Genomic DNA, 27,847 nt, shown 5'->3' with positions numbered 1-27,847 from the left:
TCAGCCGTCGATATGGGCACGGAAGGACAGAAGCCTTCGTTGACTGCCGGGGCAAACAAAAGGTGACACAGCCACTTAGGACAGAGATTAGCTGTTTCTTGCGAACCTACATAACTTACCATCTACCAAGTTCATTCCCCTACCTAAAGTGACTTGAAGTTTTAAGTCCACACTTAAAAGTCATGCACACAATGTTTACAGAAGGCTTTTTAAATGTTTAGAAAAAATAAAAATGGAAAGCAAGGAAGATGCCCTTCATTGGAAGAACAGATTTAAATGATAGGGCATTAAACAACAGACCGTTACTTGGCAATATAACAAAGATGGTATGGTAGTCCATGAAAGACACAGTGTACCAGGCCTGGTAACACACACCTGTAGTCACAATGCCCAAGAGAAAAGTGAGTCTGAGGGCCAGCTTGGGTTTCATAACAAGTTCCCAGCCAGCCTGGGATACATGTTGAGATCCTATCTCCAAAAACAAAAATCAAATGAAAAACCCAAAAGATGGGAGGAACATTACAGTGTGAAAGCTGATGGTAAGAACAGCATATATTCCATACAGTTCCGAACATATCAAATTCTAAAAAAGGCAAAAATAGAGAAAGCGAAAAGGCCACTGCTGTCAAGCTCTAATAAGATTTTTTTTTTTAAGTTGTAAACCTATTCTGCATTGTTGTAATGGTGGACATATCACACATTTGTCAAAACCTGGAAACAGCCGCAAAACAAAAACTACTCCAACTATGGATCATAATTGATAATAAGGCACTGGTATCTACTCATCAGTTATAACACATGTAATTATACATGTCAACAGAATAAACTTTGGAAAAGCTGGGACAGAATTCACAAAGGTGTATTTTCTGTTTATTTTTTCCTTAAGCTGAAATCTGTTCTAAAAACCAATCTAGTGACTGTTTTTTCTTTTTTTTTTTTTAAGTCTCTGGCCCAGGTCTGGCAGAGACTTCTGTTCTTGGGTATACCTCATCTGCCAATCTACTGTTAGGATATTTCACTTTTATCTTCCGTGACGAACGTGAGATAAATAAACTACAAAGGACTGTTTAGGCCAAAATCAAGAATATGTACAGTCACACTGGCATGACCAGCACAGACAACTGAAAGGCGGAATACAGAAGAACGTGGTTTTAATTCCCTGACACAATAGTAGCTTTGTGCAAAAGCTTTAGTGCTGAGATCCAGTGGGAATATTTTCTCCCACTAGGGAAAAGAAAATCAAGACTTTGTCAACTCTCTTGGACAATTCTGTCCAGGAAACATTTCAGGCATGTATCAAAGTAGCCACATGCAGTGTTGGCATTTACCAAAACTTGATACTTTTCAGTGTTCCTCCAACCTAAATATACAGTAGATAGACATTAGAAGTTGTATTAAAATTTTCTCATTTGCATAGATATCTCATAATTAGAATCTGTAGCTCAGCTAAAATAAAATAGCACAAGCTCTAAAAATCTGCTTAGCACTCTAACTGAAGTAACTTCTAAGTATTTTAAACTATTGTTATTTAATGCCATTTAACATACCTCAGAAGGTCTAGTTTTACTCCAAATCAGATTATTAAGAAAATATCTCCATAAGAACTATTCTGTAACATTTACTTGCCGAGGTAATGCCAATCAGCATGCACAGTTTCTAACAAATGTCCGCTCAATATTCCGATGCACATGCTGTCACTGGTAACACCGTTGCAGGGAAACCCAACTCCATTAAGCCTCCGCTTTGTGTCTGTAAAATGGCGGTGTGTGTAGTAGGCTATGGAAACTAGAAATTCAGAATTCCTAGTATAGAAATCATAATTTTATAGTGGCTTCTGAACCTTTCTCCCCTCCTTCTTGTCCATCCTACTGTCCACAGTGCTGTCACTCACCTGATACGTGACATCTGCTGAGGACCATTCTACTCTCTACACCTTCCAACCAGATCGACATGAGCCTCCCTCCAGTGGGCCTGCCTTCTCAGTGGACTTCAGAGTCATGTCCCATATCCGTGGCTACCCTACACCCCTCGCTCCTCCCTGACAACTATGCCTTGTCCAAGAGGAGTATCTCATTTGACCTTAAATATAAAGTTTGCCCTGCAACGCACACCTGTGGCTCACTGGGATAAAGTACTTGCTTTGTACCCTAGTCTGCTTCTCTAGTGCTGTGATAAAATACGGACCAAAACCAACATGGGGGCGGGGTGGGGAGGGGCTTGTGTCTAGCTAGTGGGTCACAGTCCATCACTGGGGAAAGCCAGGGCAGGAGCTGAAGGCAGGGACTTGGGGGCAGGAACTGAAACAGAGAGGAACACTGCTTCCTTGGCTTGCTTTCTGGCACATGTCTGGCTGCCTTTCTTATACAACCCAGGCCCGCCTTCTCAGTGGCAGCACCTCCTACAGGGAACTGGGCCCTTCTTCATCACTAAGCAGTCAACTAGATACCCCACAGACATGTCCACAGGCCCATCTACTGGGGGCGGCTCCTCAGTTGGGGTTCCCTCTTCTCAAGTGCTATAAAACTAACTAGCACACAACAAAAGCATGAGGGCCCCGCCACATTAAAAAGTCAGGCCCAGCAGTACACCTCTGTCATCCCTGTGCTGGGGAGGGCGGAAACAGGGCTTAGCCAGCAAGTAGCCCATCTGAATACAATACTCTGTATTGAAGTGACAGACCAAGTCTCACAAAACAAGGTGGATAGTACCAGAGGACCCCGGAGGTGGACCCCCACCCTCCATGAGCACACACAGAAACACAGGCATGCACACCAAAATAATGGTAGCAACGGCAACCACCACCACTCAAGAGAGTAGTGGGGGAAAGCTGATTGTTCAGTTGCTTGAAGAAGCAACGGCCAACTTCAGCAACTGCCTGAGTGCCATCTTTGGAAGCAGGGAGAAGATAACCATAGGATTACTAAGAGCTGAGAAATGGACGCAGAAATCTGCTCTGTTTTGTCTTCAAAGTCCTTACAGAGAGGAAAGCATCCATGCGTGTCATAGAGGCACCTAGGTTCTTTCTCTCGTTCATAAGCATTATAAATAACAAATCACCTTCTCATTTGCAGTATGGTATAAGGTAGAAAGTCAAGGAACAGCCAGTCTGTGTGCAGCCTCCGTGACTTCAGATGTTTTCGTAATCTCCAGTTTCATGATGAGGCTTTGGTCCAAACCCCAGCTCCTCACACTGACTAGCTGCTGGGACCCATCAGACCCACAGACAGAAACACAAGAGCCTCACTACCTCACAAGGAGGCAATACAGTGTTCTCAGCACTCCTCTTTGTTGTCACTGTCCAAACAAAACTGTTGAGCCAGAAATTAAGTGTTGTCAAACTGCCCAAATGTAGACAACCTAAAAGTTCTTAAAGGCATGAAGCTTTCTTCCTGAAGTACCTGACTACAGACGCTAAGATTTACAGTTAAATTTACAGTAGAAAAGAAACCAAAACAGCATCAGTCTGAGAGAGGAAGTTCAAAGTCACGTTTATTAACAAAATAGAATGGATCCTCACATTGCTGAACTGACAAACACTTCTTATGTGACAAGGTTATAAACAATACTAGTTACTCAGTGAAAATTACTGCTTTGACCCATGTTATAACATTTTTATTTCATTTTTTAAAATCCTCAGAGTCCAATGACACTTTCACACATTCCCGCAAACTTTGCTGAAGTCTAATGTACCGTCTTACGGTTGTTAAGATGCAGCCAAACCTCAAGTTTTCAATTTAGCACAGACATTTTATCCTGTGTGCCAGACACTACTGGGTGTAAGAGCCAGTAGCCATTCTTTCCTTATTCTGTAAAACTATAACTTCAATTTTGTTCCTGGCACTAGATAAAGTCAGTCTTAAAGACAAACAAACAAACAACAACAAAGCACCCTTCATTTTCTTATTTGCAAATGAAGCCGAAACACAAGGGCTGGAAGAGTAGCAACCATATTGTAACTATTAAATGATTACATAATAGACTCTAAGTAGCCAAGTAACACTATAAACTTCTGGCTAATGGGGATATTTTATAGCCCTGACCTGCAAGCCTAGAACTTCTTGGTACCTAAGGGGGTGGGGCACTACTTAGTTAATCACTGTCACCTACTGTTTGTCAGGAACAGCTAGTCTCAAGGAGCACAAATTAAGCCCATTTTAACAAAAAAACAAAGCAAAATCACAAACTAACACCAGCTAACTCAATGTCACATTATTATGGTATAGAATAAAATCCATTTATTGCATAACTATGCCATGAACACAGGAAACCTGAAATCACAGCTTGCAGAATCCTGAAGCCATTTGAAACCTACTAAGTAAAATTGTCACAGAGTGTACTGCACACAGCAGAGACCATTCCCACACATTCGCCCTAAAATTCACCCTGCTGGAGTACCAGACCTGGTCGCCAGAAAAGGGGAGCTATTTACCAATCAATTACATGTCCCCCTAAGATGGCGAGACTAAACTGACAACGAAAACTACTGTACTCTTGCTTCCTTCTGTCACCATGGACACAGTACTTATACAAATACCTGTGGAAGAGAGAAAACTTCACCTGGGGTCCAAATAATAAAAGGTTTTCTGCTGGGCAATGGTAGCGCACACCTTTAATCCCAGCACTTGGGAGGCAGAGACAGGGAGATCTCTCTAAATTCAAGGCCAGCCTGGTCTACAGAGCAAGTTCCAGGACAATCAAGGACACAGAGAAACCCTGTCTCGCAAAAAACAAAAACAAAACAAAACCAAACAAACACATAAATAAAAGGTTTCTTTGCACTGCTGTGGTAATAACTAACTTTCACAGAGAATAGTGTTGCCACTACAGTTGTGCGGGACAACTAATAAGTTCCAGACATTGGAAGAATCAGCATTACATGAGACCAAAATTTTTCAACATTTTCAAATTAATCCTAAAGTATACAGAGCAGGGACTGGGCAAGATGGCTCAGCTGCACAAGCCTGACAACCTGCGTTTGATCCCAGAACCCACATAAAAAGCCAGATCTAGAGTAAGCTATGGGGGAGGGGGTGAGAAAGCGTGTAATAAAAACACATTGTACAAAGTCTCAAAGAACAACAATACAAATGAATAAAAAGCCAGATGTCATGCCATCCAGTGATTGTACATCTGTGATCCAATGATTACACATCTGTGATCCAGTGATCGCACATCTGTGACCCAGTGCTCCTATGGCACGATGGTAGGCAGAGCTGAAAGGAGGACCAGAAATCTAGTTGGCCAGCTAGATTGGAGTCGGCTGCACAAAGAGAGCCTGCCTCAACAGAGTGGAAGAAAGCTGGCTCCTCCCCAAACTCATTCTCTGACCTTACACCTGTCAAACACACACATACACACACCACATACACACACACACACACACACACACACACACACACCACATACACACACACATCACAATTGAAAAATACACAGAATAAAGTATAACGATTCACATGAACTATTTTCACACTTAGCATCATATAAAAGTGTCTGTGTTGGGAAAACAACTCAAACAGCAGCACCTCACAGATTAATGCGGCAGCTAAGTATTCACTTAACACAGTATACCAGTTAGTTTCACGACACTTGAGAAGATGAGATCCTATCCTATATACTAAGATGCTAAAAATATTTTGTACCACACAAGGGCTATATTGAATAATTTACTATAGATAGAAAGGTACTGACATAGGCAATGCCTAACAAAAACAATATTAAAGAATTATGTTTTTTAAGTGCCTTTATTCACTCTGATTTGTTAAAATAACTAAATGTTTAAGTTCAGGAATATTCTGAGCTGGAATGTTTTGACTATGAATCTATTTTACAAATAACCAGATGAGAACATGATCCGGAGCTCTGCGCCCTTCTCTGTAGGAAATAAAGCCCTGGGTTATTCCAGTTCAGTAAACAGTTGCCTATTTTTACTCCGACTTAAAGGACCAAAGCCACACACACAAGAATAGAGCATACCATGAAAACCACGGCTTGCTCACCACTATCTCTTGTCTCTGGAGGGCCTGGTGTGAAGACCTTCCAAGGCCACCTGAGGACTGTGCCAAACAACGCTCTCAACCTCCAAACCTAACTCTCCTAACTCCTAACACTATAGATTACTGTAATTCTATATTTTGACAACAGGCTCATTTTGAATCCGGTCCAGTTGACTCTACCATTTACACTGCTCAACAGCTGGGCATATACTTGGCTACCCAGTCACACTGCAAGCGCACTCTGTAACCGAGGACTAGAAATAAAAACCAGAACAACCTCTCTTCAAACTGGAACATAAAATGTGTTGGACAATGCATTATTTCAGAAAACTGAACTTGGAAAGTTTTGCAAACTGGCACTCCCTATTCAAAGCAGACAATTCCTTTCTAATTAGATCAGCCCCTATAGTCAGCCACTGGAATAATAAGTACTGTAGTGAAGTCATCGCATTGGTCACTGATGGGAAATCAAAACTGGCTTCCACACACCTCAGGAAACAATGGGCTCTCCAGGTCTCTGGCTTTTCTTGAAATACACTGGCCAATAAGCTTCTTTTCCTCTCCAAGACTAACTGAAAGTCAGAACATCTGTACAGTCAAACGTAATTTGATGACCTAAGCATTTCAAAACCACAAAGAACGGCGGCGGGGGGGGGGGGGGGGGGCTATCCCCGCGGGTTTTTTTTTTTTTTCTGTGAAATCTTGGGCAAATTGTCTTAAGAAATTGTAGTCTGCATATATTACTAGCAGTAAAAATAGCATCAAAATGAAGAAATTTGAGATGTACAGTAGTCACATATATTTAATTGTCTGCTACTTACTAAGGCTAATAAGACAAGCTTTAAAACAAGGCCTGTTTCCTCAAGACTGGCCAAAATCACCATTCTGGTTATTTCTTTTTTCTGTCACCTAAAATGGCCCATCTATCACTGATGTTAAATTTGACCAAACCGCCCCGCCCCAAAATTAAGGGCTATATTTTTCCCAAATATAAGACATATACATTATAGATGTTTCTGGTCTTTTTCTCAAATTATAGCACTTACAGGCCTATTCTGCAGTATTTCTCATTTTTAAGTTTCTATAGGCAATTGAGTAAGAGGGCCGTTTTAAATAGAAACAGAAGCAAACCTCAGAGCATTCCATATACAAGCAAACGTCAAGGCACAAGATAGCTTACTTGCTCATGGTGGTATTATCAACAAAAGAGCTCTGGCACGAAGAAATCCCGTTGTGTTTACAAACTGATATGAAAAATCTAAGGATCCCAGGCATTGCACACATTCTAGAAAGGGGTAAAACATAACTGTAGGAAGGCTGGGCTTTAGGGGGCTTGAATTTTTGGTCATTCAGTTTTGGATTCATATTAGTAACAAAACTGTATGCATTTTATTTCATTTGCAGAAATTGTGTTACTAAACCCAAAGAGGACATTAAAAAGATGCACTTGGGTTCATCATATGAAACAGCACTATTCACTATTAATATTTTATGCACATCTGTGAGCCATCTTCACAAATATGTGAAGATGAAGTGTCTCTCAAGTCGCAATAACACCGGTCTACCCACACTTAAGTACATTTCAAGAGACATAAGGACTCAACATGGAGAAGCGCAATTTCTTTCTTTTTTTTTTTAAAGATTTATTTATTTATTACGTATACAGTGCACATTAGATCACATTATAGATGGTGGTGAGCCACCATGTGGTTGCTGGGAATTGAACTCAGGACCTCTGGAAGAACAGACAGTGCTCTTAACCGCTGAGCCATCTCTCCAGTGCAATTTCTATTTTAGCTAATGCATTTAACTTTAAAGTAATCTTAATACTTAGACATCCGCGATAATCAAGTTGACATGAAATTTCCTGCACCTAAACGTTCGGCAGAAAAGCATCTCAAAATAGACTTCGTTACATTTAAATGTACAGCCAACTCTCCGACTAAAGTCTTCCTTTTATCATGATATGAAATAATTTTAGACTGCATCAGAGTTGGAATATAACCACAAGCGAGAAACTTTTTTTCAAATAAGCACAAATTTTTTTCGAGAAAAATAATGTGATACCAGAACCTTTTATAGGTTGCCCAAACCTATGCCAGGCAGGAGCAACCAGGCTTGGAAATCTCACAGAGAAATAATGGCATCTAGCCCTCCCAGGAAGAATATGGCTATGCTCGGTGCTTAAAAGCTTCTACAAAGGGAAAAGAAAACGCAAAGTGCTTCTTGGAAACAGACCTCCCCCGCCCCCCATTCCACCGCCTACCATAGGGCGTCTCCGAACCCTCACCCACCCAGCCCTGCTCTGGGGTAAAGGATTCCATCAGAGCACCTGGCGGTCCCCAGGGCTGGTTCCGGCTACTGTTTACTTGTGCCCACGCGGGGGTGGCTCTGATTTGGGAAAGGTAGCGGTTCCCATGGGCCCTGCCCCACCGCGCAGAGCAGCACAGGGACCTCGTACCTTTGTACCTCTCCAGGACATCCTCATAGGCCTGGAGGTACTCCTGCTCTTCCACGTACAGGTAGGCGGCCGGGGACAGGTACCCCGCCATGCCGGGGTCCGAGGGGCTGGCCGCGCCCTTGGGCCTGGGACCTGAGAGGAGGCGTCAGCAACCCGGGGCTGGAGAGACAGGGCGGCGGCAAGCCCGGGGCGGTGCCCCCAGGGAAGGCTTGGTGGGGCAGCGGGCTGTGGCTCGGGGCGGGCAGCCTCCTGACCCTGCGCCCCGGGCCACGGCGCTGCAGAGGACGGCGCTGCCCCGCCGGGATGCGCCGCGCTTCTGCGGCATCTCCAGGCTGCGCCAGAGACGCCTGCCCGGGAGGAGGAGCGGCAGCGCACGGCTCCGGCACCGCCCTCCGGCCCGCCCACCGCCCGCCGCTGGTCCCAGTGCAGTTTCTATTTGGGACCTACAACAGGTGCTGGGAAACAAAGCCTCGGGTCTTGTCCCTACTGAAAGGGCAGGAGGCACTCCTCCGGGAAAGGAAGAGTCGTGAACCATGTTGGAAGTACTTTCCCCAGCCCATCTTAGAGCATCAAAGGACCAGAACTCGGAGGGGATGGACCCCGCGTCCAAGGGACACCAGGACCTGGCTGCCTCTGGAGGTGGCAGCCAGCATCAAGGCCTGACAGCGCCGCCAGGGTCAGGGCTGCAGAGGACCAGTCAGCCGCCCCTCCCTTCTGCCCCCCAGAGCCTGCAGGCGCATGTGCTGCTGCTCTAGGAGGGACTTTTACTCACCACAGCCAGGTTATTGTCACCTCCCTGCTTCCTCCTCTTATTCATTGCACATAGCACCAGTATCCATTGAACAGAATGAATATGGTTCTCTTACATTTGATATGTCATATGCTAAAATAAGTAACCTTAAAGGACCTCAAAATGAGCCAATAGGTACTCAGGCATGTAAATGGATGTTTATCAGAACACTGCAGTCCAGGGGCTGTAGATGGGATCCTGGATCCTCACTGTGGCCTAACAGCAAGTAACTGATTCTCTTCATGGGGAAAAAAAAGGAGATGGTAACAGGACCTAAATGAATTTTGTGTGTGTATATTTGTGTGTGTGTGTGTGTGTGTGTGTGTGTGTGTGTGTGTGTGTGTGTCCTGTATGTCTGTGTAAGGGTGCCAAATCACCTGGAACTAGAGTTATAGATGAGTGTGAGCTGCCTTGTGGTTGCTGGGCATTGAACCCTGATCCTCTGGAAGAGCAGCTAGTGCTCTTAACCTCTAAGCCATCTCTTCAGCCCCCTAAATGAAGTTCTGAGTGCAAATGGGTTTTGAAATGTTGCCTACCATCATTTTGATGCTTAGAAAGCCCACTAAAGTGATGACCATCTCCACACTTGACATTTCTTTCTAAAGTTTCCATCCCCTATCTCCAGCGTATACTGGCCTCTCCCCCTTGACTCTGTCTTTCTTTGTTGATGTTTAATGTTGCGGAATTGGAACCACTTTCTAGTAACTCTGTATGAGGATGAAACATGCTTGAAAAATGACTTCTGTTGGAATCAGGGGCTGCTTTTATTTCCTGTCTCTCTTCTCTAGCCTGATCACTGGCCTGTGATCTGAGTCTGATCCCTGCAAATAAATAAAACTCAGTATACCGTTCATGTGCACAGGCTTATGAAGTAACCTTGGGAAGACCTTCTGAACTGATAGGAGTTGGCAACGAGTTCGCATTTACGCTCCACACTCACACAGACACGGGTCTCTCTGAATACACAGTACAGTCACAGAAGGAAAAGCCTGAGTCTTCATCAGAAACTCATACCTAGTAGCATCCAGTTTTATGAACACAGTCAGCATGTATTTTAGTGTTCTTTAAACTGTCCACTTACAGAGCCAGTGAAAATGAGCAGAAGCAGTATCTGGGGTCTAACCTTTGCCCCCAGCATTCTTGGAACCACTACAGCAGGTGGATATGCTGCTGCTAACAGTATAATTCACGGGGAAGCAGAAACAGCCTAGCAGCAAAGATCTTGGCTTTGGAGTCAAGACCACCTGAATCCAGATGCTAGCTGATGGCTTGGGATGCTTCTACTCACTGAGGGAATTTATGAACTGAGAAAAATTACAGCCCCTATTATATGGGGTGTATGCAGGCCTCGGGCAATGCATCTGTACCTGCTCAGAAGACGCGTGGTTATGCACAGAGCTGTCACTTATTTATAGAGCATTTTCCATGTGGCACGGAATTCTCAAAACATTTACACTCTCCATCTCTATCTTACATTATATCTCTATCCTAAATTTCACCACAGTCATGACCCTTAGATTAAGAAGCCGAAACTAAGAAAAGTTCAGTAATTGTCCAAGTAAAACACAGTAGAGACAGTCAATGGTGGCGCACATCTATAATCCTGGCTTTGGAGAGATGGAGCAAGAGGATCCGCCTCTGCAGTCAGCCTTGACACACTGACAGACGATTTTTTCTGAATGAGAATCTGTCTCATAGAACAGCAAGAACATGCAGGGTGTGGTGGCGCACGCCTTTAATCCCAGCACTTGGGAGGCAGAGGCAGGTAGATCTCTGTGAGTTCGAGGCCAGCCTGGTCTACAGAGTAAGTCTAGAATAGCCAGAACTGCACAGAGAAACCCTGTCTTGAAAAAACAAAACAAAACAAAACAAAAACAAAAACCAAAAACAGCAACAGCAAAGTTGGTGACAGTAGCAGAAGAGGAAATCAAACCAAACTTACATGCTCAGAACCGGATCTTTTAATCAGCCAAGGCTAACTGTAAAAATTCTCCTTTTAAAACAACAGTATCACTGAAAAACTATGTGCACTTACAGGTAATTTCACGATAGAGAACCCATCTGATGATACCCTACAGCTAAGGGCAGCAGGTCTGTATTATTCACATGTAAGATGCATTTACACAGTAAGCATTGCAAAGCCCCTCTCCTCACATACTACCCGATCTCACAGTGACCCTAAGAGAAAGTGAGTATCCTGTAAAGGCGGAGTTTAATATAAGGAAGCTACAGTAAACATCAAAGTGTCTTTCCACCCTCCCCCAGTGACAGGCAATGGGCATCAAATCAAGAGCTCGGGTAACCAAGGCAAGTGCTCTCTGTAGATAGAGATACATAGTGTCGGAAACACATCACCATCACTGCTGACTTACTAAACACAAACCTCATCACATTACTGCACGATCTTGAAGCCTGTTGGAGATGCTCCACTGTGAACAGTGGGCATAGCCTCAGGGGCTCAATATTGCAGGCCAGCACCAGGGTAGTCTGTACCATTTTCCCTTTCCAGTCCCTACGCTTAGCTATGCACCTTACTTGCAGATCACATTTAAACAAGTCCCATCCCTTTGAAGTGGCCTTGCCGGTCATCCTAATTCTGCCAAGCTCTTTTAATCTCGGCTCAAGTGGTACTTCCTCTCAAAAGCCTTTCAGGAGCCTCCCACGTCTCCCTCTCCCCCGCGTTAATTAGACTCCTCTGGACTGTTTTAATATTTAGTGCAGCTAATCTCTCAAAGCATGTTGTAACTGTCCAGCAACACATATATCTGTCACGTGAGCTATGACTTTTTAAAGGCAGAACTATTTTCTATGTTTTACTGCAGAAGTTCAATAAGCGGGTGTTAACTACAGATGAATGAAATTATCCCACAGTCCTCGTGGCTTTTTGACTGGGGTGGGGGTGAAGGTGAGGGGGGCCGGGTTTCACAAACAGCTCTGCTTTAATGGTCTTAAGAAATCTATTAAGCTCTTTTACTACTAAAACTGAGCGCCACAAACTTCTCACCATTCCTGAACAGCACTCCGTCTTTCGCGGGGGATTAATTTCAAGGAAGAGATTGAGCTTCAAGAGTGTAAACCATGTTTTAAAATTAAAAGCTGAAGTTTTAGTGCTGCGTTTTTCAAACTATCCTCGCCACCAGGTCCCCGTGGATAGAATCACGCTGGGTAAACTGTGGCCAGTCTGATATACAGGATACCCGAATTTCCTAATTCAGTCACACAGAGATTAAAAGACACTTGTGGACCGACCTCCAACTCTTGTCTTCCATGTGGGATTATCATTTATAATCTGTATAACAAGCATATAATTCACCAATACTTTAAAAAGCAGTAATGTGCGTCTACACTTCCGTTCAGTACGTTGTTAATTTTGCCATGCTCTATTTTTTAAGAATTTGTGTGATTTTAAAAGCTGAAACTTTGTGGTCTCAGTCACCATCTCAAACTCAGTGGGCACTTTATAATGAACAGCATGTGGCCTCTGCTGTCAGATCTACATTTCTCTCTGTACCACTACTGTCCCCAGTCCCTCCACGCCCTCGCCTTCTACAGTGCTCGCTGAAGGTTAATAGCAACTCCCACAACATGTACCTGGTAACATGTTCCACAGTTCATGTAATCACATTACCACTGACAAACATGTACCCTACTTCTATCTCATGAGCTCAAACAAAATATCCACCCACCTCCCGCAAAAACTGCACAGTGCCAGGTGCAGCGGAGAATGACTTTGACCCAGCATTCAAGATGCAGAAGCTGGCAGATCTGAGTTTGAGGCCAGCCTGATGGACATAAAGAGTCCCAGGCCATGTCCCCAGGGCAGGGCCCGCTCTCCTGCTCCTGTGTCATCAGAGCGGGCTGACTGGCTATATACTGTATGATACACTACAGCTTCTGTGACAATATATTTTGTTTGTCTGTTTGTTTTATTTTACTGGGGGAAGGTGAGGGATTTTGGTGCATGACATGTAAATCATAGACATTCATTAGAAGTTAAAAAAAAAAAAGAGTCCCAGGCCAGCTTAGTGAGCCCCTATCTCAAAAAACACAAAAACCAAGCCAACAGAGCTACACAGAATAGGCATCCTGTTTTAACGCTGTAGGCTTGCCATACTCCGCAACAGCTTGCACACATACTCCCTTCACCTATGTTCTCCTTTTGTAGAGCCCAAAGTCTGGTTCTGGTAGTGTCCCTCCTCTCCCTTGAGTGCTTAGAGATGCAGGGGGCTTTCCACAAGACAGAGGCAGGACTGTGTGATGAGGAAACACTTACTGAAGGCAGTGTAATAAGAGGAGCCAAGGCCCAAACCACCTCACTCTCACTTGGCTCCCAGTTTCCATCCTCCCTCCTCTTCCCCTTCCTGCTCCACCCCTCCTCCTCAAAGGCTGGGTGAGACCAGCGGGCATCTCACAACAGAAGCCAAAAGAAGCTCAAGGCTGTTGCCCCAGAAACCAGGGACTACAGAGCGACTGGCCAGGCTGTTTGTTTTTCTTACACTCAAAAACTCCCGCTGCAGGGACCCTGCAGAGACTCCCCCTGGGCTGCCGGGATGCCTAGAATCTGGGATGGCCACAGCCCCCAGGGAAACAAACCCCAGTTTTTGCATTACCTGGGAAGCAAAAGCAAGAGAAACTGGTGAGAGCACAGCTCCCTTCTCCTGCCCAGTCACAAGGGGAGGCAGGGCACAGGGAAGGAGGCCTGAACATGTGGCCTTTGGCCTTTCTGAGTGAATCTCCAGAGACATACCTAGGCCATCCTGCCCTAGTACCATTTCCAAGAAGGGGGAAAATGTTAAAATGCAGAACTATCCAGCCGGGAAACCGGTCTCTTGCGTTACTCTACACATGCACAAGCCCCAGAGGAACATCGGGGCTTGAAGGCTGCTCTCCCTGGTGTTCTCAATTTACAAGTAGGTGAAACAAACTATCCCTTCTGTTTCAGGTTGTATGGCCAAGGCAAGGGAACACCCGGCACAGGACACACACACTGGCATCTCCATGCATTAATTAATCAAGTGACCATGATGGGCCCTCACAAACACTACAGACACAAAGCACCTATGGCCTCATGATACTCATAGAAAAGCTACCAAAAAAAAGGGGGGGGGGGAATCCACATTGCTGGATTATATCCTGCATCCTAGGTACCACAGACCTGCTTAGCTCAGTGCCCTTGGGCAAAAAGAAAAAGAAAGTGCAGGCTGTTCTCCTACAGCTTACAGCAAAATACTCCAAGAAGTCACTGGAACTGGTATTCCGGGGTTGCCTCAATGGTTAGTGTGCATCCGCAGCAAAGTTTAACACAGATACCAGTAAATATTTGCTTGCTTTGATAATCTATCGATTCATCCAACCAGAGAGCAGAGCCAAACAGCTTAGTCACCCGGCGCAGGCAGGCGCTCCATGAAGTAAACACGGTCATTTCCTCCCCCACCTGAGTCAAATTTCTACCCAGCGCATCAGCTCGGCAGATACAGCACCAGGGAACGAATGGGCGAATTTCTGCTACCCTGGTCCCCACTCCATCCCCTCCCCCACTTACCTGCTATCCGAAGCACAGCCCTCTCAGCCGGATCCAGAACCGAGCCCCCTTGAATCTTTCTTTTGGACCTCTCATGTTTAGGCAAATTCCAGGGTAAGGTGTCTCCCGGAGCTGGAGATGCTGAGCCAGATTTCTGGCTGAAATCATCCTCATCAGAAAAATCCGCAGAGGAGGACATGGAACAGCGGTAGGACGCGTTCCCGGAGCTCTGAGGAGGATGACACAGGAAAAGCATTAGCGACAGAACACTCACAAATGAAGCATCGCGCTTCAACCAGGGATCATCATCGATTACGATCACACTGCCCCCCCTCCCCAACCCCCAAACAGCACTGTCCCCAGAGAACCCACACACAAATAAAAATAAAACGGACCCCAGGGCTCACCATATTTTCTCAGCCAAGTCTGCTCCAGTAGAAACAATAAGCAAGTAGTTCCAATACATGAAGCCCAGAAGGAAGAAGTGTGTGGCCTGCGCTCCAGCCACCAGCTCAACAAATGACTGGGCCAACAATGAAGCCAGAATCAACAGCCTTCCTGTGACAAATCTATAGTATCTGGCTCCCCCACCAGGACAGGAGAAACATTTTCCATTACTAGCCTTCTGGTTAATTCATTAACACAACTAACTTTAAGTTTCAAAAACAAAGCACAAACGCAGGATGCTGGGTTCCACCTCTTTCCCGTTTCAAGCCGCCAGGCCACGGGAGCCTCCTTTCAAGCAGTTTTCAGCCCTGTGTCCTCTTTATTTAATTTTCTGCATGAGACTGAAGCAGGTTCCCAGAAAAGGGTGAGGAGGGAGGGAGGGCTGATTCTCAGAAGAGCCCTCTCTTAAGACTGGGAGAACACAAAAGCCTGTTTTCAAAAGCCGAAGGCAACGCCAATAAACAAACATCTGAACTCAGTTTGGAGTTCTTGAGATAATTTAAACTTCCAGCAGGGAACGCCTGCCAATAATGTAAATGAGAAGGACACAGTGCAGGGACAGGAAGCCAAGTTCTTCTCAGCATCAGTCACCACACAGTAAGACGAGAAACACAGACTTCTACCAAAAACACTCTGCCGGAAGGTTTTTCCTCCCGGAAGGTTTTTCCTCCCGGGTTCAGCAAGATCTCAGTCTCCCCAGGCTCATATTTTTATTTAATTAATTTATTTATTTTTTCACAAAAGGCACATGGTGTTGTTTCTTCCTTTTTATTGGATTGTGTCTGAAGAGGAAACGATGCAGGATATCTGTGCTATGGGCTGGATTAAAAATTCTAAAGAGTGTGTGGCTGGAGAGACAACTGCTCAGCGCTTAAGAGCACTGACTGCCCTTCCAGAGGATGCAGATTCAAATCTCAGCACCCACATGGCACTTACAACTGTAACTCCAAGTCGGGCGGTGGTGGCGCACGCCTTTAATCCCAGCACTCTGGAGGCAGAGGCCAGCCTGGTCTACAAAGTGTGTCCAAGGGCAGTCAAGGCTACACAGAGAAACTCTATCTAGAAAAACTAAAAAACCAACTGTAACTCCAAGATCCGATACCTTCACACTGACTTACATGCAAACAAAACACCAATGCACTTAAAATAAATAAATAAATTATATTTTTTAAAACTCTTAATAGAGTATCATTAGGGAAGCCTCCATTGCTTCTTTGCTGAGGCTCATTCACAGTGAAGATGCAAACTAACAGAACTGGGATTCCTTGCAGCCATAGATTCCCAAGTAGCAAACTGCAGGCAGAAATCAGTTTAGTGAGACTCAGCTTAGTGTTCTGAAGCCAAAACAATGGGCTACTCACACTGGTACCTGCAGCACCAACAGACTGTGGGAGCAACACTCACACAGGGGCTCGTGAAGCCACAACTGGACCACTGACTTTGCCACTATCCATTCAAAACCCACAGCTGTTCGTGGTTCAAAGCCACTACTGTAAAAAGTTCATATATCTCTACAAAATGAGGTATATTAAGATTTATTTAAATTGTGCTCACCTTGCTAGCAGTAATGACACACTGAGCAAACTCAGAGAAAGTAAATGAAGAAACTTGACATTCTATAATTTAGCTACAGTCCACAAACTGTGGACTGTGTGGCGTTTAGCCGTAATCAACTCAACTTATTTCCCCAAGCTTTTCTGAAAATTCATGTTATCTGGGGTTTGTTTTCAGAATCTAAGGGAAGGGTGACACTCTTAAGGACTTTTAGGGGGTACTAGGTTTCTTTGTTTGCTTTATGTTCTTCAAAACAGCTTCCTACTTGTTCTTACTTAAGGTCGTCCTTTCTCTTTGAGATTGTATTTCTGCACTATTTTAGTGAGACCAGTAATTTTTAAATCTGTACTAAGGTAGGGGTGGGGGGTGGGGGGAGCAGTAACTGTTCCTTTCCAAAAACCACTGGTTATTGATTTTTACAGAGTAAATTTTTTTAATGGCCAGAGACTCAGCTGACTGAAGGACAAAATGTGATTTATGCTGTGACACCAACACTATTAATCACCCCCAGCCAGATGGGAACAGTTACTACCCTGGGCCCAAGGGTGTTGACTGGCGGAGCCTCTAATCTGGCCATGTCACTGACAAGCAGATAAGAGAGAACAGTAAGAAAAGATAATCAGACCCGTGTCTTTCTACAATTCACGACAGGAGCACACAGACCACACACACTTATTATCAGACATGTTTATGAGCAGTTGTGTCCCTGCATGTCTACAGCGGTCAAGCATTTTAACAATTATGGTATTACACTATTTTCCAAACAAACAAAAAACTCACCTGTGGAACTGGAGATGTACTCTACAAAACTAAAGCCCATTTAAAACCTAATTCAAAGTGGAGAGCTCGTACAAATTATTATATTTCTTATTGGTCTGTAATGACTTGTCAAATCATGTCACTATTTGGGGCTGGAGAGAATACTGTGAGAACACTATATGTTTTACTTGTTTGGAGAAAAGTAAACAGTTCTCTGACCCAAACACTAGACCTTAGATGAAGGGTTTAAGATGGTAGGACAGAGGAAAAACTCCGATAGGTAGCAAAAGCCTGCATTCCCTATTTCTTATTTCGCTGACTGCTTAAAGACTGGTTCCTATTAAAACACAAATGTCCATCTGTAGCCAATTAGTTCAATATACCATATCTATACCACAGGCTACTCTGCAGCAATTAAGCAAAAATGTTGATCTACTTAACAAAGAGGAAATAATCCATATATAATGATACACAATGTGTATCCGCTTGTGTTTAGTTTAAATAGACATATTACTATTAAACAGTGGTTATCTCTGGGTAAAGACAAAAATTAACATGTTTCATTTGTTTCTTACAATTTTAAAATTCAAACAAATAAACAAAAGAAATCACCAAAAGGAAATGCCCAGAGAAAATATCCGATATGGAAACTATTTGGGGGCTAAGGGGCACCACTAAAAAGTGAACAGAGCCCACTGAAGCCTCCTCCTGGCACAAAACTAATAAACAATTACTCAGAAAGCACATTTGCAAATGTATGGGATTCTCTGGCCTCCTGACCCCGGGTTAGGACTCCAATTCACACCACCCTCTGTCATCACCACTAGCTGATAACAAGGAAAAGCAGGAGGAAATGGTTCACCAGAAAGGGAAAGTGTCATTTGGGTTGTGAAGACAAGCTGACACTTTGTCTCATAAATGTCCTCCTGTTGAGGCTCTGTAACCAAAATAAAAAAAAACACTAGGCAATGATAAACCAAACAAGCCCACACCAGTCTTCCACAACCTTGGCCATTAAACTGACTTAACAATCAAATGAGAATGCTAAAAGCTTCACTCTAACCTTTTTGATAGCCACTTCATCTATGTGGCACAAAACAACAGACATCTCCTAATGCCAGGATAAATAGATAATGACATTTTTAGATGAACAATAACTTTTTCATTGAAGTCCCAGGACAGAAGCTGCGATACTGACAGTGGGACTATCTAACTGGGTGTGGCCAGAGCTGCATAGTCTGGTCTGTGAGAAACTGCCAGGAAACCGTCTTGGCACTGGGTACTCTCTAAAGGCAATAAGGATTCTCAGAGTCTCACAGGGTAAAGAATACAACTCGCCATCTACCCACATGGCTAGATATGTGTCTTTCAAGTTAATTTCCTTAAGAAATAAGAGATTCACACAAATCCTCATTGTACAAGACGGCTTTCCTACATTCTACAAAACAATCCGTACTATAAAACATACTTCCCAAAAAGAAGAGACAAGATACTCCTCAGGGTGTAAACAAACAAAGAAGCTACCAAAAAAATGTGCATAGATGTGCATGAGTGCCTGTGTGTGTGTGTGTGTGAGAGAGAGAGAGAGAGAGAGAGAGAGAGAGAGAGAGAGAGAGAGAGGGTGGGGTGGGAGGTAGGGAAGGAGGGAAGAAGAGAGAGAGACAGAGAGACAGGGAGAGAGAGACAGAGAGAGGGAGGGAGGGGCGGAGGGAGAGAAACCTGGGTAATTTTAAACATGAGTCACGATGGTTATTCAGATGTATTAAGACTGTTCATTTTCTAGGATGTGACAGTGATATATGGTAGTTGTAGAAAAGGTACACTGATCCTTAGGAGATGCAGACTACAGAAACTCAATGTGTGTAATTATTTTTAATTGAATTAAACAGAACTAGTCAATCTGATGATAGGATAACAGAAGTATTCGTTGAATTACTCTAGTTTTCAGATGAGGGTTACAAACAAAGAATTAAGGGGAGATACGTAGTAAAGTTGCTTTGTGTGTAGGGGCCAGGGGGAATTAGGGATTTAACCCAGAGTCTAACTCATAAGAGACAAGCGTTCTACCACTGAGCTATTTCCTCAACCTTTGTGGTGTGTGTGTGTGTGTGTGTGTGTGTGTGTGTGTGTGTGTGTGTGTGTGTGTGTGTGTGTGTGTGTGTGTGTGTGTGTTTTAATATTTATACAGTATTCTGCCTTTGTGTGTGCCTGTAGGCCAGAAGAGGGCACCAGATCTCATTATAGATGGTTGTGAGCCACCATGTGGTTGCTGGGAATTGAACACCTTTTGGACCATTCAAAGAACAGCCAGTGCTCTTAACCTCTGAGCCATCAACTCTCCAGCCCCCAAAGCCTATGTTCTTGATAATACTGTATTCATGCACTAGATAAAACATAACCTCCTCAAAACCCTCAAAGATGTATTTGTATTTGTAGGGCATGAAAGAATTGGGTTTGTTTTAGGTTTGATATTGGACCCAAATCATGGAAATGTTCATAAAAGGAGCATGAATTCACAGTATAGAAAAACAATCAAAAAATAAATCAAAGTGCACAACGTAGGTTTGAATTCAGCAAGTGCACCTTTACACACATTTGTTTTAGATTTGTGACAATTTGGAAATGCTTAAAGATTAATAACCTAGAAACAGTAAAAAAAAAAAAAATTAGTATGTAGGATTGGTATTGCTCAGCAGTAGGACACTTGCCCACCACACACAAAGCCCTTGCTTTCAGCACAATTCTACAAAGAAAAGATGATGAAACAGGTACACATAAAATAAAAAAAGGATCACGTCTCTTTTTATCACTTTCTAGCATAGAATACATACAAATCTATTACAGAAAGTTTTAACCTCTCAAAACTTGGGTATAAAAATAGACAATACATGGAACCATTTTGAGAGAAAGGTAAAGAAACATAGAGACATAGTATAATTGCAATACAAACTACACTGACACTTTCACAGCCACTGCCTATTGCTACTGCAATGAGCTCAAGTCTGAGAGTTCAGACTTAGGTCACCGTGATGAAAGGGGGGGGGTGCTAGTATTTCCCTGCCATCTCCACGTGAGCAGCTAGCCCCTCCAGCTGATTGCCATCACAGTAACAAATGATCTCTCTCAGTTCTTGTAAAATGTTACTATATATAATGCATACACCATATACATTGTGTGTTCATCAGCTGCCCATGACCTTCATGTGGCTTCTGGTCAACAGCAGCCTACTAAATTTTGGAGAGGTCAAAAGTTACGTATGAAATTTTTACTATCTAACAGTAAGAAGTATATTAAATATCAATGTAACAAAATTTCTTTTTTTTTTAATGTTACTTTTTAAAAAAAGATTTATTTATTCATTATGTATATAGTGCTCTGCCTGCATGACAGAAGAGGGCATTAGATCACCATGTGGGTGCTGGGAATTGAACTCAGGACCTCTGGAAGAGCAGTCAGTGCTCTTAGCCTCTGAGCCATGTCTCCAGCCCCCAAAGTAACAAATTTTCAAAATCTACAAACCAACCTCTACAATTCCACTTTAGTTCAATCATTCAATAAATAGAAATAAGTTAGCACTGTGTCCATAGACCTGTGATCTCACCACCTGAGGGGCTGAGGCAGGAGGACAGCTGCTTTCAAATTATTTATTCCATCCTAGCACCACAAAATAAAGGTCTTAAGAAAAGGCATTTCATAAACAAAAAGTACTCCACAGACCTCACAGGAAGACCTGTCTCAAAACACAAGCAAACAAACGGAAACACAGAAATGCCTAAGCATGAAGCTAAGCTGAAGGATGGTGCAGGAAGATCTCCAGTTTGATGGCATCCTGGGCTACATAACAAGAATTACCTCCAAACACAGAGGGATGGAAATACAGACATCAAGGATTAGTTTGTAGTTAAGTATCTACAAATAGACTTTTCACTGGAAGAACACTGTAAATAATTTACCAAACAGAAAAGCACATCTCTGAAAATAGCCCCACAAAACAGAAACATATCAGGACCACAAACTAAAATACTTTAGTATAGCTTTTTGGTTTGTTCGGTTGTTTGCTTTTGGGTTTGGGTTTGTCATTAAACACACACACACACACACACACACACACACACACACACACACACTTTTGTTATTTCATCGAAACAAAGCCTGAAACTTTAGGTCCCAAGAACTCTACTCCCCATTCAGAAGAAAGAGCTGCCACATGCGCATGAAGAGAAGAGGGTTCTGCCACTTTAAACCATACTTGACTTAGTAACCGTGGACGGGCACATGGAGACATGCTACCTCTGTGCTGGTATGGTGAAAAACTCAACCTAGCTAGGATGCTGAACACTGGGCCGATCCAAACACACTCCATCCACCCCACCGGGGCATTCCTGGTAGGTGCATTCTAAATCCCTGAGATTTGCCAGTCAGAGAACTGAGAGATCCAGCTAGAACAGGTATGGCTGACTCAAAGCCCCTACATCTAGAAGGCTGCCTCACATTTCTCTGTATCTTTGCAATACATTCCTCCCTTCCTCCCGCCGCCCCTTTTAATGGCTTTTTGTGAGACAGGGTTTCTCTGTTTAGCCTTGGCTGTCCTGGACTCACAGTGTAGACCAGGCTGGCCTCAAATTCACAGCAATCCACCTGCCACTGCCTCCCAAGTGCTGAGATTAAAAGCGTGCGCCACCATGCCCGGCCTACATCTTTCTTTTGTAAATTCCCCTAGACACCTTCCTTTCTGGTTCTCCCTACAGAAAATATATAGAAGAGCAGGAAGCAAAGTCAGGTTGCAAGAGAGCAACAAACATTTATTTTTTTTTTTTTTTATTTTTTAGTAACCTTGACCTGATACAACTGAAATTGTACAAAGAAGCACATGTCTCTAGATGAATGCAGATCCCCAGCCTTCAAAACACCACAAAGGCACCGTGGCCTGCGGAAGCGTCTGAGGGGCCTCACTGGGAAACTTCTTAAATCCTAGAAAAGGATGCTCAGAGAAAGGGCTAATGAGTGGTACAGAACACAAAGTCTCATTTCCAAAGGATAGAGGGGTCGGATCATAACAGAAGCAGCCTGAAGGCCCTATGGGGGCAGTTCTGGGGGGGGGGGGGCCAGGGGAGTCAGGCACAACCTCAAGACAAATGTGCCCTCCCATTCCTTGACACTTTGGCATAAGAGAAAGGTGTATTTGTATCATGTAAGCCATAATAGGTGTGCTATGTTATCATTAGTCTTGTAGCCATGGTATTATTAGGCTCACAGCCACAAAACTAACAATAACCACATTCGTTCTGACCTCTTACTGCCTCTAAGCACTAGATGAAACGACCCTATTGTACTTACAAAGCAAATTCACTCCTTCACTCATAGTGCCCACAGCCCAGCCTTGCTTGCTCACTTAGGGTTCTCTGCTGTAGCTAGCAGCCCTTGGCCCTCCAGCTTGCTCACAATGTGCATGGAGGAGTTGTTTGAATTCCAATCCCCTGGCCTTTTCTCCCCTTCCCAGCTGCCCTCCTGACTCTGAAATATTGTATTTGACTTTTATCCTCCTCTCCTCATCAAGGGCTTTTCCAGCTGCCGAAACACTTCCTCTAACAGTAACATAAGCAAAGAATGTGTCAAAACACAGCAAGCAGATATACACGTGAACTCACAGAGACAGGCACAAGTTCAAGCAAGATAGCATCCTAGTGCTGAGAGAAGTGGCAGGAGCTCCCATCCCTAACTCAGACACTATCTGAAATTGTCGCCCTCTTGCAAAGGAACACATAGTTTCCTGCAATGGAGTGTCTCTGGATATACAGGCCGCACTTAGAGCACCCCACGCTCAGCAGGAGATGCCCAACACAAAATGAAGCCAACGGTATTTCTGTAGACTTTTGTCTCACAGTACTTTGCCTGAATGTGTTTTTGTCTTACTGGTCTTTTGCTCGTATGTTATGGTTTTCTATTTTGTATGTTTATAGGTTTCATTTCTGTGCATGTTTCTTGTGCCTTTTCTTTGTTGTTTTTGTTTTGTTTTTACTCTGGTTTGTTTGTCTTCTAAAGAGAGAGGTAGAGAGAAAAGAAGACATGCAAGTTGAGAGTGGAAAGACGAAGAGGATCTGGGAGGAGTTGGGGGAGGGGAAACTGTGATCAGAATGTATTATATGAAGAAAAAAGTCCCCAAATGTGTGGCAGCACCCCCCCCCAAATTAATTTTATCAGAAATACAAGCACTGCACGGAATGAATGAAAAGCTGTTCACATGTGCCCCACTCCGTTCTCTCCACTGAACTGGCCCTGTGATTTGGCAAGACCACAGTACCCAATTCTTTGTAGAATATCAGGATAGATATTGCTCTTGTAGCCTTTAAATCAGCTGACATCAAGGAAAGCAAATGGCTCTCCGCAGTGCTGTGGGCCTCGACCAATCACAAAGAGGACTTCCAGAAGTTTCCTAAGAACTGCCCAATATGTGTCTAGCTTGATATGACCTGAGGCTGAGCTCACAGTTGTTAAACCCGTTCTCACCTGAATCTCTAGGCTGTCAGCCTGCTCTACAAATTTCACATCTGCCATGCACACAATCCCGAGCTAACTTCTTAAAATAAATAAGTCTGAGGATATGCTTGTGTACACACACACACACACTCACACACACACACACACACACACATTCACACACACTCAACACATGTGCACTCATGTATGCACACACACTCGCACGCATGCACACGCAATGTGTCTGACTGGCCCTATTTCTCTGGAAAGCCTCAGTTGGACAACTGGCTATCCCATGACATCATCACGTGTTTATGTCTAGCCCCAACTACATTTTAGAGAGACACAAGCACTTGCCCCTGTTCAACTACAGACAGTCTGCAGGGGCTTCTCCTACTAACCTGAGTTAGGAAGCCACAGTGCTTCATCTCCTTAATTAAATCCCAAGAGGGAGGAGTGCAACCTCTGCCTACCTGCTCATGTTCTAAATGAGGACACTCACAATCTTCACTAGATATTAGATAATACCAAAGTAATACTGTGGTATCAGGCAATATCAGAGTGATATGATATGCCTCTAAGAAAGCACGACACTGAATATGTTTCACAGCATTTCATCTGAAGATTGAAAACTTAATATAAAGCCCAGACTTAAAGTACCTGGAATATCAGAGATATCAGAAATGCACCTTCAGGGCAACATCGATGCTGATGTTTTACCAAAAACTAGATGTAATGGCCCAGCCAAAGAAACATGTATTAACTTTCAATCCACAAAATAATAATTTTCAATGCAGACTTTTAACTAATAAAAATGTTTTAATCTACCATCTCCCTTCATATCACAATGCATAATGTGGCTGTTATCCTAGTAATATAGATCCTTTCTTTATATGTAAAGCTTTTATTTCTAATCAAGCATTAAGAAATATGAATCACAAGCCAGGCACGGTGACACACGCCTGTAATCCCAGCACTCAGGAGGCAGAGGCAAGCGGATCTCTCTGAGTTCGAGGCCAGCCTGGTCTTCAAAGTGAGTCCAAGACAGCCAGGGCTACACAGGGAAATCCTGTCTCAAAAACCAAACCAAAAAAAAGAAAAAAAGAAAAGGAAAAGATATATGAGTCACTCACACTTCACTGTGAGGTCATCAGACTACATCCTGGAGAAATAATCTTGATAAAGAGAAAAGGAACCAAGGCTCATAAAGGAAGAAAGGGTTGCCGATTTCACAATTTTCCCTAGAGACATTTTTCACCTACACAGACACAGAATCTAGAAGGACCAAGTATGTCCTTTCCTAACAGAAACCCAGGCTGGTTCACATCAGAAAGCACAAAAGTGCTCCTGGAGCAGCAACTCTGAATCCGTGAGGGAGCATCCGCCCTTCTGCCCCTCCTGTAGGCGCACTTCGCCATCACTGCTCCCAGGCACAGGAACTGCAGCCTGCCTTCTCACCTGTCTCTCCAGTCCTTCAGGAGAAATGATCTCTGATGTAATCTGGCAGAATCAGAAGATCTGCCACCACACACTGGTGCCACCACGGCTGCACTGCTCCACTGAGTTACTTTTTCCGTGCTTCCTTGCCTGTGGCGGACTTGGAAAATGCACATGCTGATAACAGGAGTAAAGAAAGTGTGGGTATGCATCTTAAGTAATAGTCAGCAATCCCCTCCAAAGAGGAGGTGCGAATCATCTGAAAGCAATTAAAGGAAGAAAGGGCAAGGAAAGTATAATTTCTCACCAGTTTACACATCCTTTGTCTTCTCATTAAGTAAGGAGGCCACAGTTAAAATTATTCTGCCAAAATGGAAACCACAGCAAGAATTTTGGGAAGTGTTAACAGAAGAACAAAAGCTTTATTACAGGGTATACAGGAGCCGGGTAAGGTGGTGCACGCCTTTAATCCCAGGACTCGGGAGGCAGAGGCAGGCGGATCACTGTGAGTTCGAGGCCAGCCTGGTCTACAAAGTGAGCCCAGGACAGAAAAAGAAAAAGAAAAAAGGAAAACTAGGGAGCATACAGGACTTGCATTCCTGAGTCTGACTCATACTAGCTATGTGACTTTTGTACACATCATAACTCACAAAATGAGCCTTGTGATTCGTGAACCTTGGATTTCTCAACTAAAAATAAGAATGACTCTGCTGTCAGAGTGGTGATGCAGGTCAGGGCAATATACTCAAGGGTTAAGTCTAAGTCTAGAATACAGCAGGACGCTTTCATGAGCAATCCTACGGTCTCAGTTGTACAGCCTTAAACCGCTTTCTACGCCACTGGGGCTGTCAGCCCCACTATGTGCTACTTGGAGACCAATGGACCTACTGAAACTAACAGAAGGGCCCACGTACTGTACACAGTGACATTCAGTGAGCAAGAACCACAGTCTCCTTATTCCTACTCATGTCTGAATTCCACCTGGTCTCCTCACTTCTCTCCTGGTCCCCAACACTCATTCTCATAGAAGCTAGATAATATCTTTAAAACGTGATTAAAAGGAATTCATAATCTAAAACCCTCCTATGACTTCCCACTTCACTGAGCAAAATCCAAAACCTGTTCTTCCACCAACAGTCCTCCAGACCCATCCTGAAAGATGTGTTCAAGTGGTAAGTCTAAGGAAAGTTTGCTTTATTTTGTTTTGTGTTTTGGAGACAAGGTTTCTAAGTGTAGCCCTGGCTGTCCTGGAGCTTGCTCTGTAGACCAGGCTGGTCTCGAACTCACAGAGATTCGCCTACCTCTGCCTCTCAAGTGCTGGGATCAAAGGTACCACCACCACCAAGTCTAAGGAAAAATTTTAACCTGGTGAAAATTTCCCCTCCGCCTACCTTCCTCCTCCCTTAATCGGCTTCACTTTACCCTGCTGCACTTTTCCTAACTGGGACCGTACATGTTTACTTCTTAATATGTATTATCTGTGTCCTCACTCATCACTCAAGATAAGCTCCATGGCTACAGGGCTCCATTTTGTTTGCTAGCGCAGCTCCCACCACTCGATGGTACCTGTGCAAAGGGAACAGAGCAGTGAAGTAATTCTTCCAAAGCACCTACACTTTCCCAACACGATGAACTCTCTAGAGAGGTCAGTTTCCTGCAGTGTGTCTTTCTTCTCCTCCCACTTCCCATCTGCCCCAAGCCTGTCCTGAACAGGAGGGTTAAGGCATAACTTCCCATTGTCTCCCAGTTCACAGTGAAGGGCTCCTCCTGCAAGCTTCCCTGCACACAGGAGAAGGAAGTTACAGTAACGCAGGCCCAGAGTCCAGTAGAGCTATGTGCTTCCTGGCCCAGACTCACCCTACTGGCAACTCGACTTGGAACGGGCTACTTAGGGTTTTTAATTTTGGTTTTCTAATATAGAAAGCACTCTACCTGTGAAGATTTGACAAGCTAATCCTGCTACTATCTTAACCCAGTGCCAAACTCACCGGAAGTATTTACTAAATCCCAGCAGCCCATCATTGCAAGTGTCAAATGGAAATGCTGTTGATATGATATGCTGCGTCTGAGAACTCCATTTCTTTCACAGTCTCATTTCTGGTTACCAAGGAGCTAATAAGAATACTAAAAATAAAAAGTCTTGGGGCTAGAGAGATGGCTCAGCGGTTAAGGGCAGTGGCTGCTCTTCCAGAGGTCTTGAGTTCAATTCCCAGCAACCACATGGTGGCTCACAACCATCTATAATGAGATCTGGTGCCCTCTTCTGGTGTGCAGGTGTACATGCAGGCAGACACTGTATATGTAATAAATAAATCTTTTTTTTTTTTTTTTAAGTCTTTAAATTAAAAAAAAATCTGGGAACAACAGCAGTCACTTGCTTATAAAAAGCAGTGTTCTCACTTAAG

At 43.8% G+C, this 27,847-nt stretch overlaps 1 protein-coding gene across 1 annotated transcript in view; it reads right to left on the bottom strand.

Moving 5' to 3' along the window:
• Dst (dystonin) overlaps window positions 1–27,847 on the bottom strand; it is a 405,110-nt gene that overhangs the window by 292,170 nt on the left and 85,093 nt on the right. Inside the window, exon 4 of the mRNA XM_051153028.1 lies at window positions 14,790–14,997. Within this exon, the coding sequence (XP_051008985.1) occupies window positions 14,790–14,997 (208 nt within the window). The remainder of the gene's footprint in view (window positions 1–14,789; window positions 14,998–27,847) is intronic.

This window comes from Acomys russatus, chromosome 11 (genome assembly GCF_903995435.1).
Source record: "Acomys russatus chromosome 11, mAcoRus1.1, whole genome shotgun sequence".
NCBI lineage: Eukaryota > Metazoa > Chordata > Mammalia > Rodentia > Muridae > Acomys > Acomys russatus.
The sequence above is the reverse complement of the archived record's forward strand: the minus strand, read 5'-3'. Positions and strand labels throughout refer to the sequence as shown.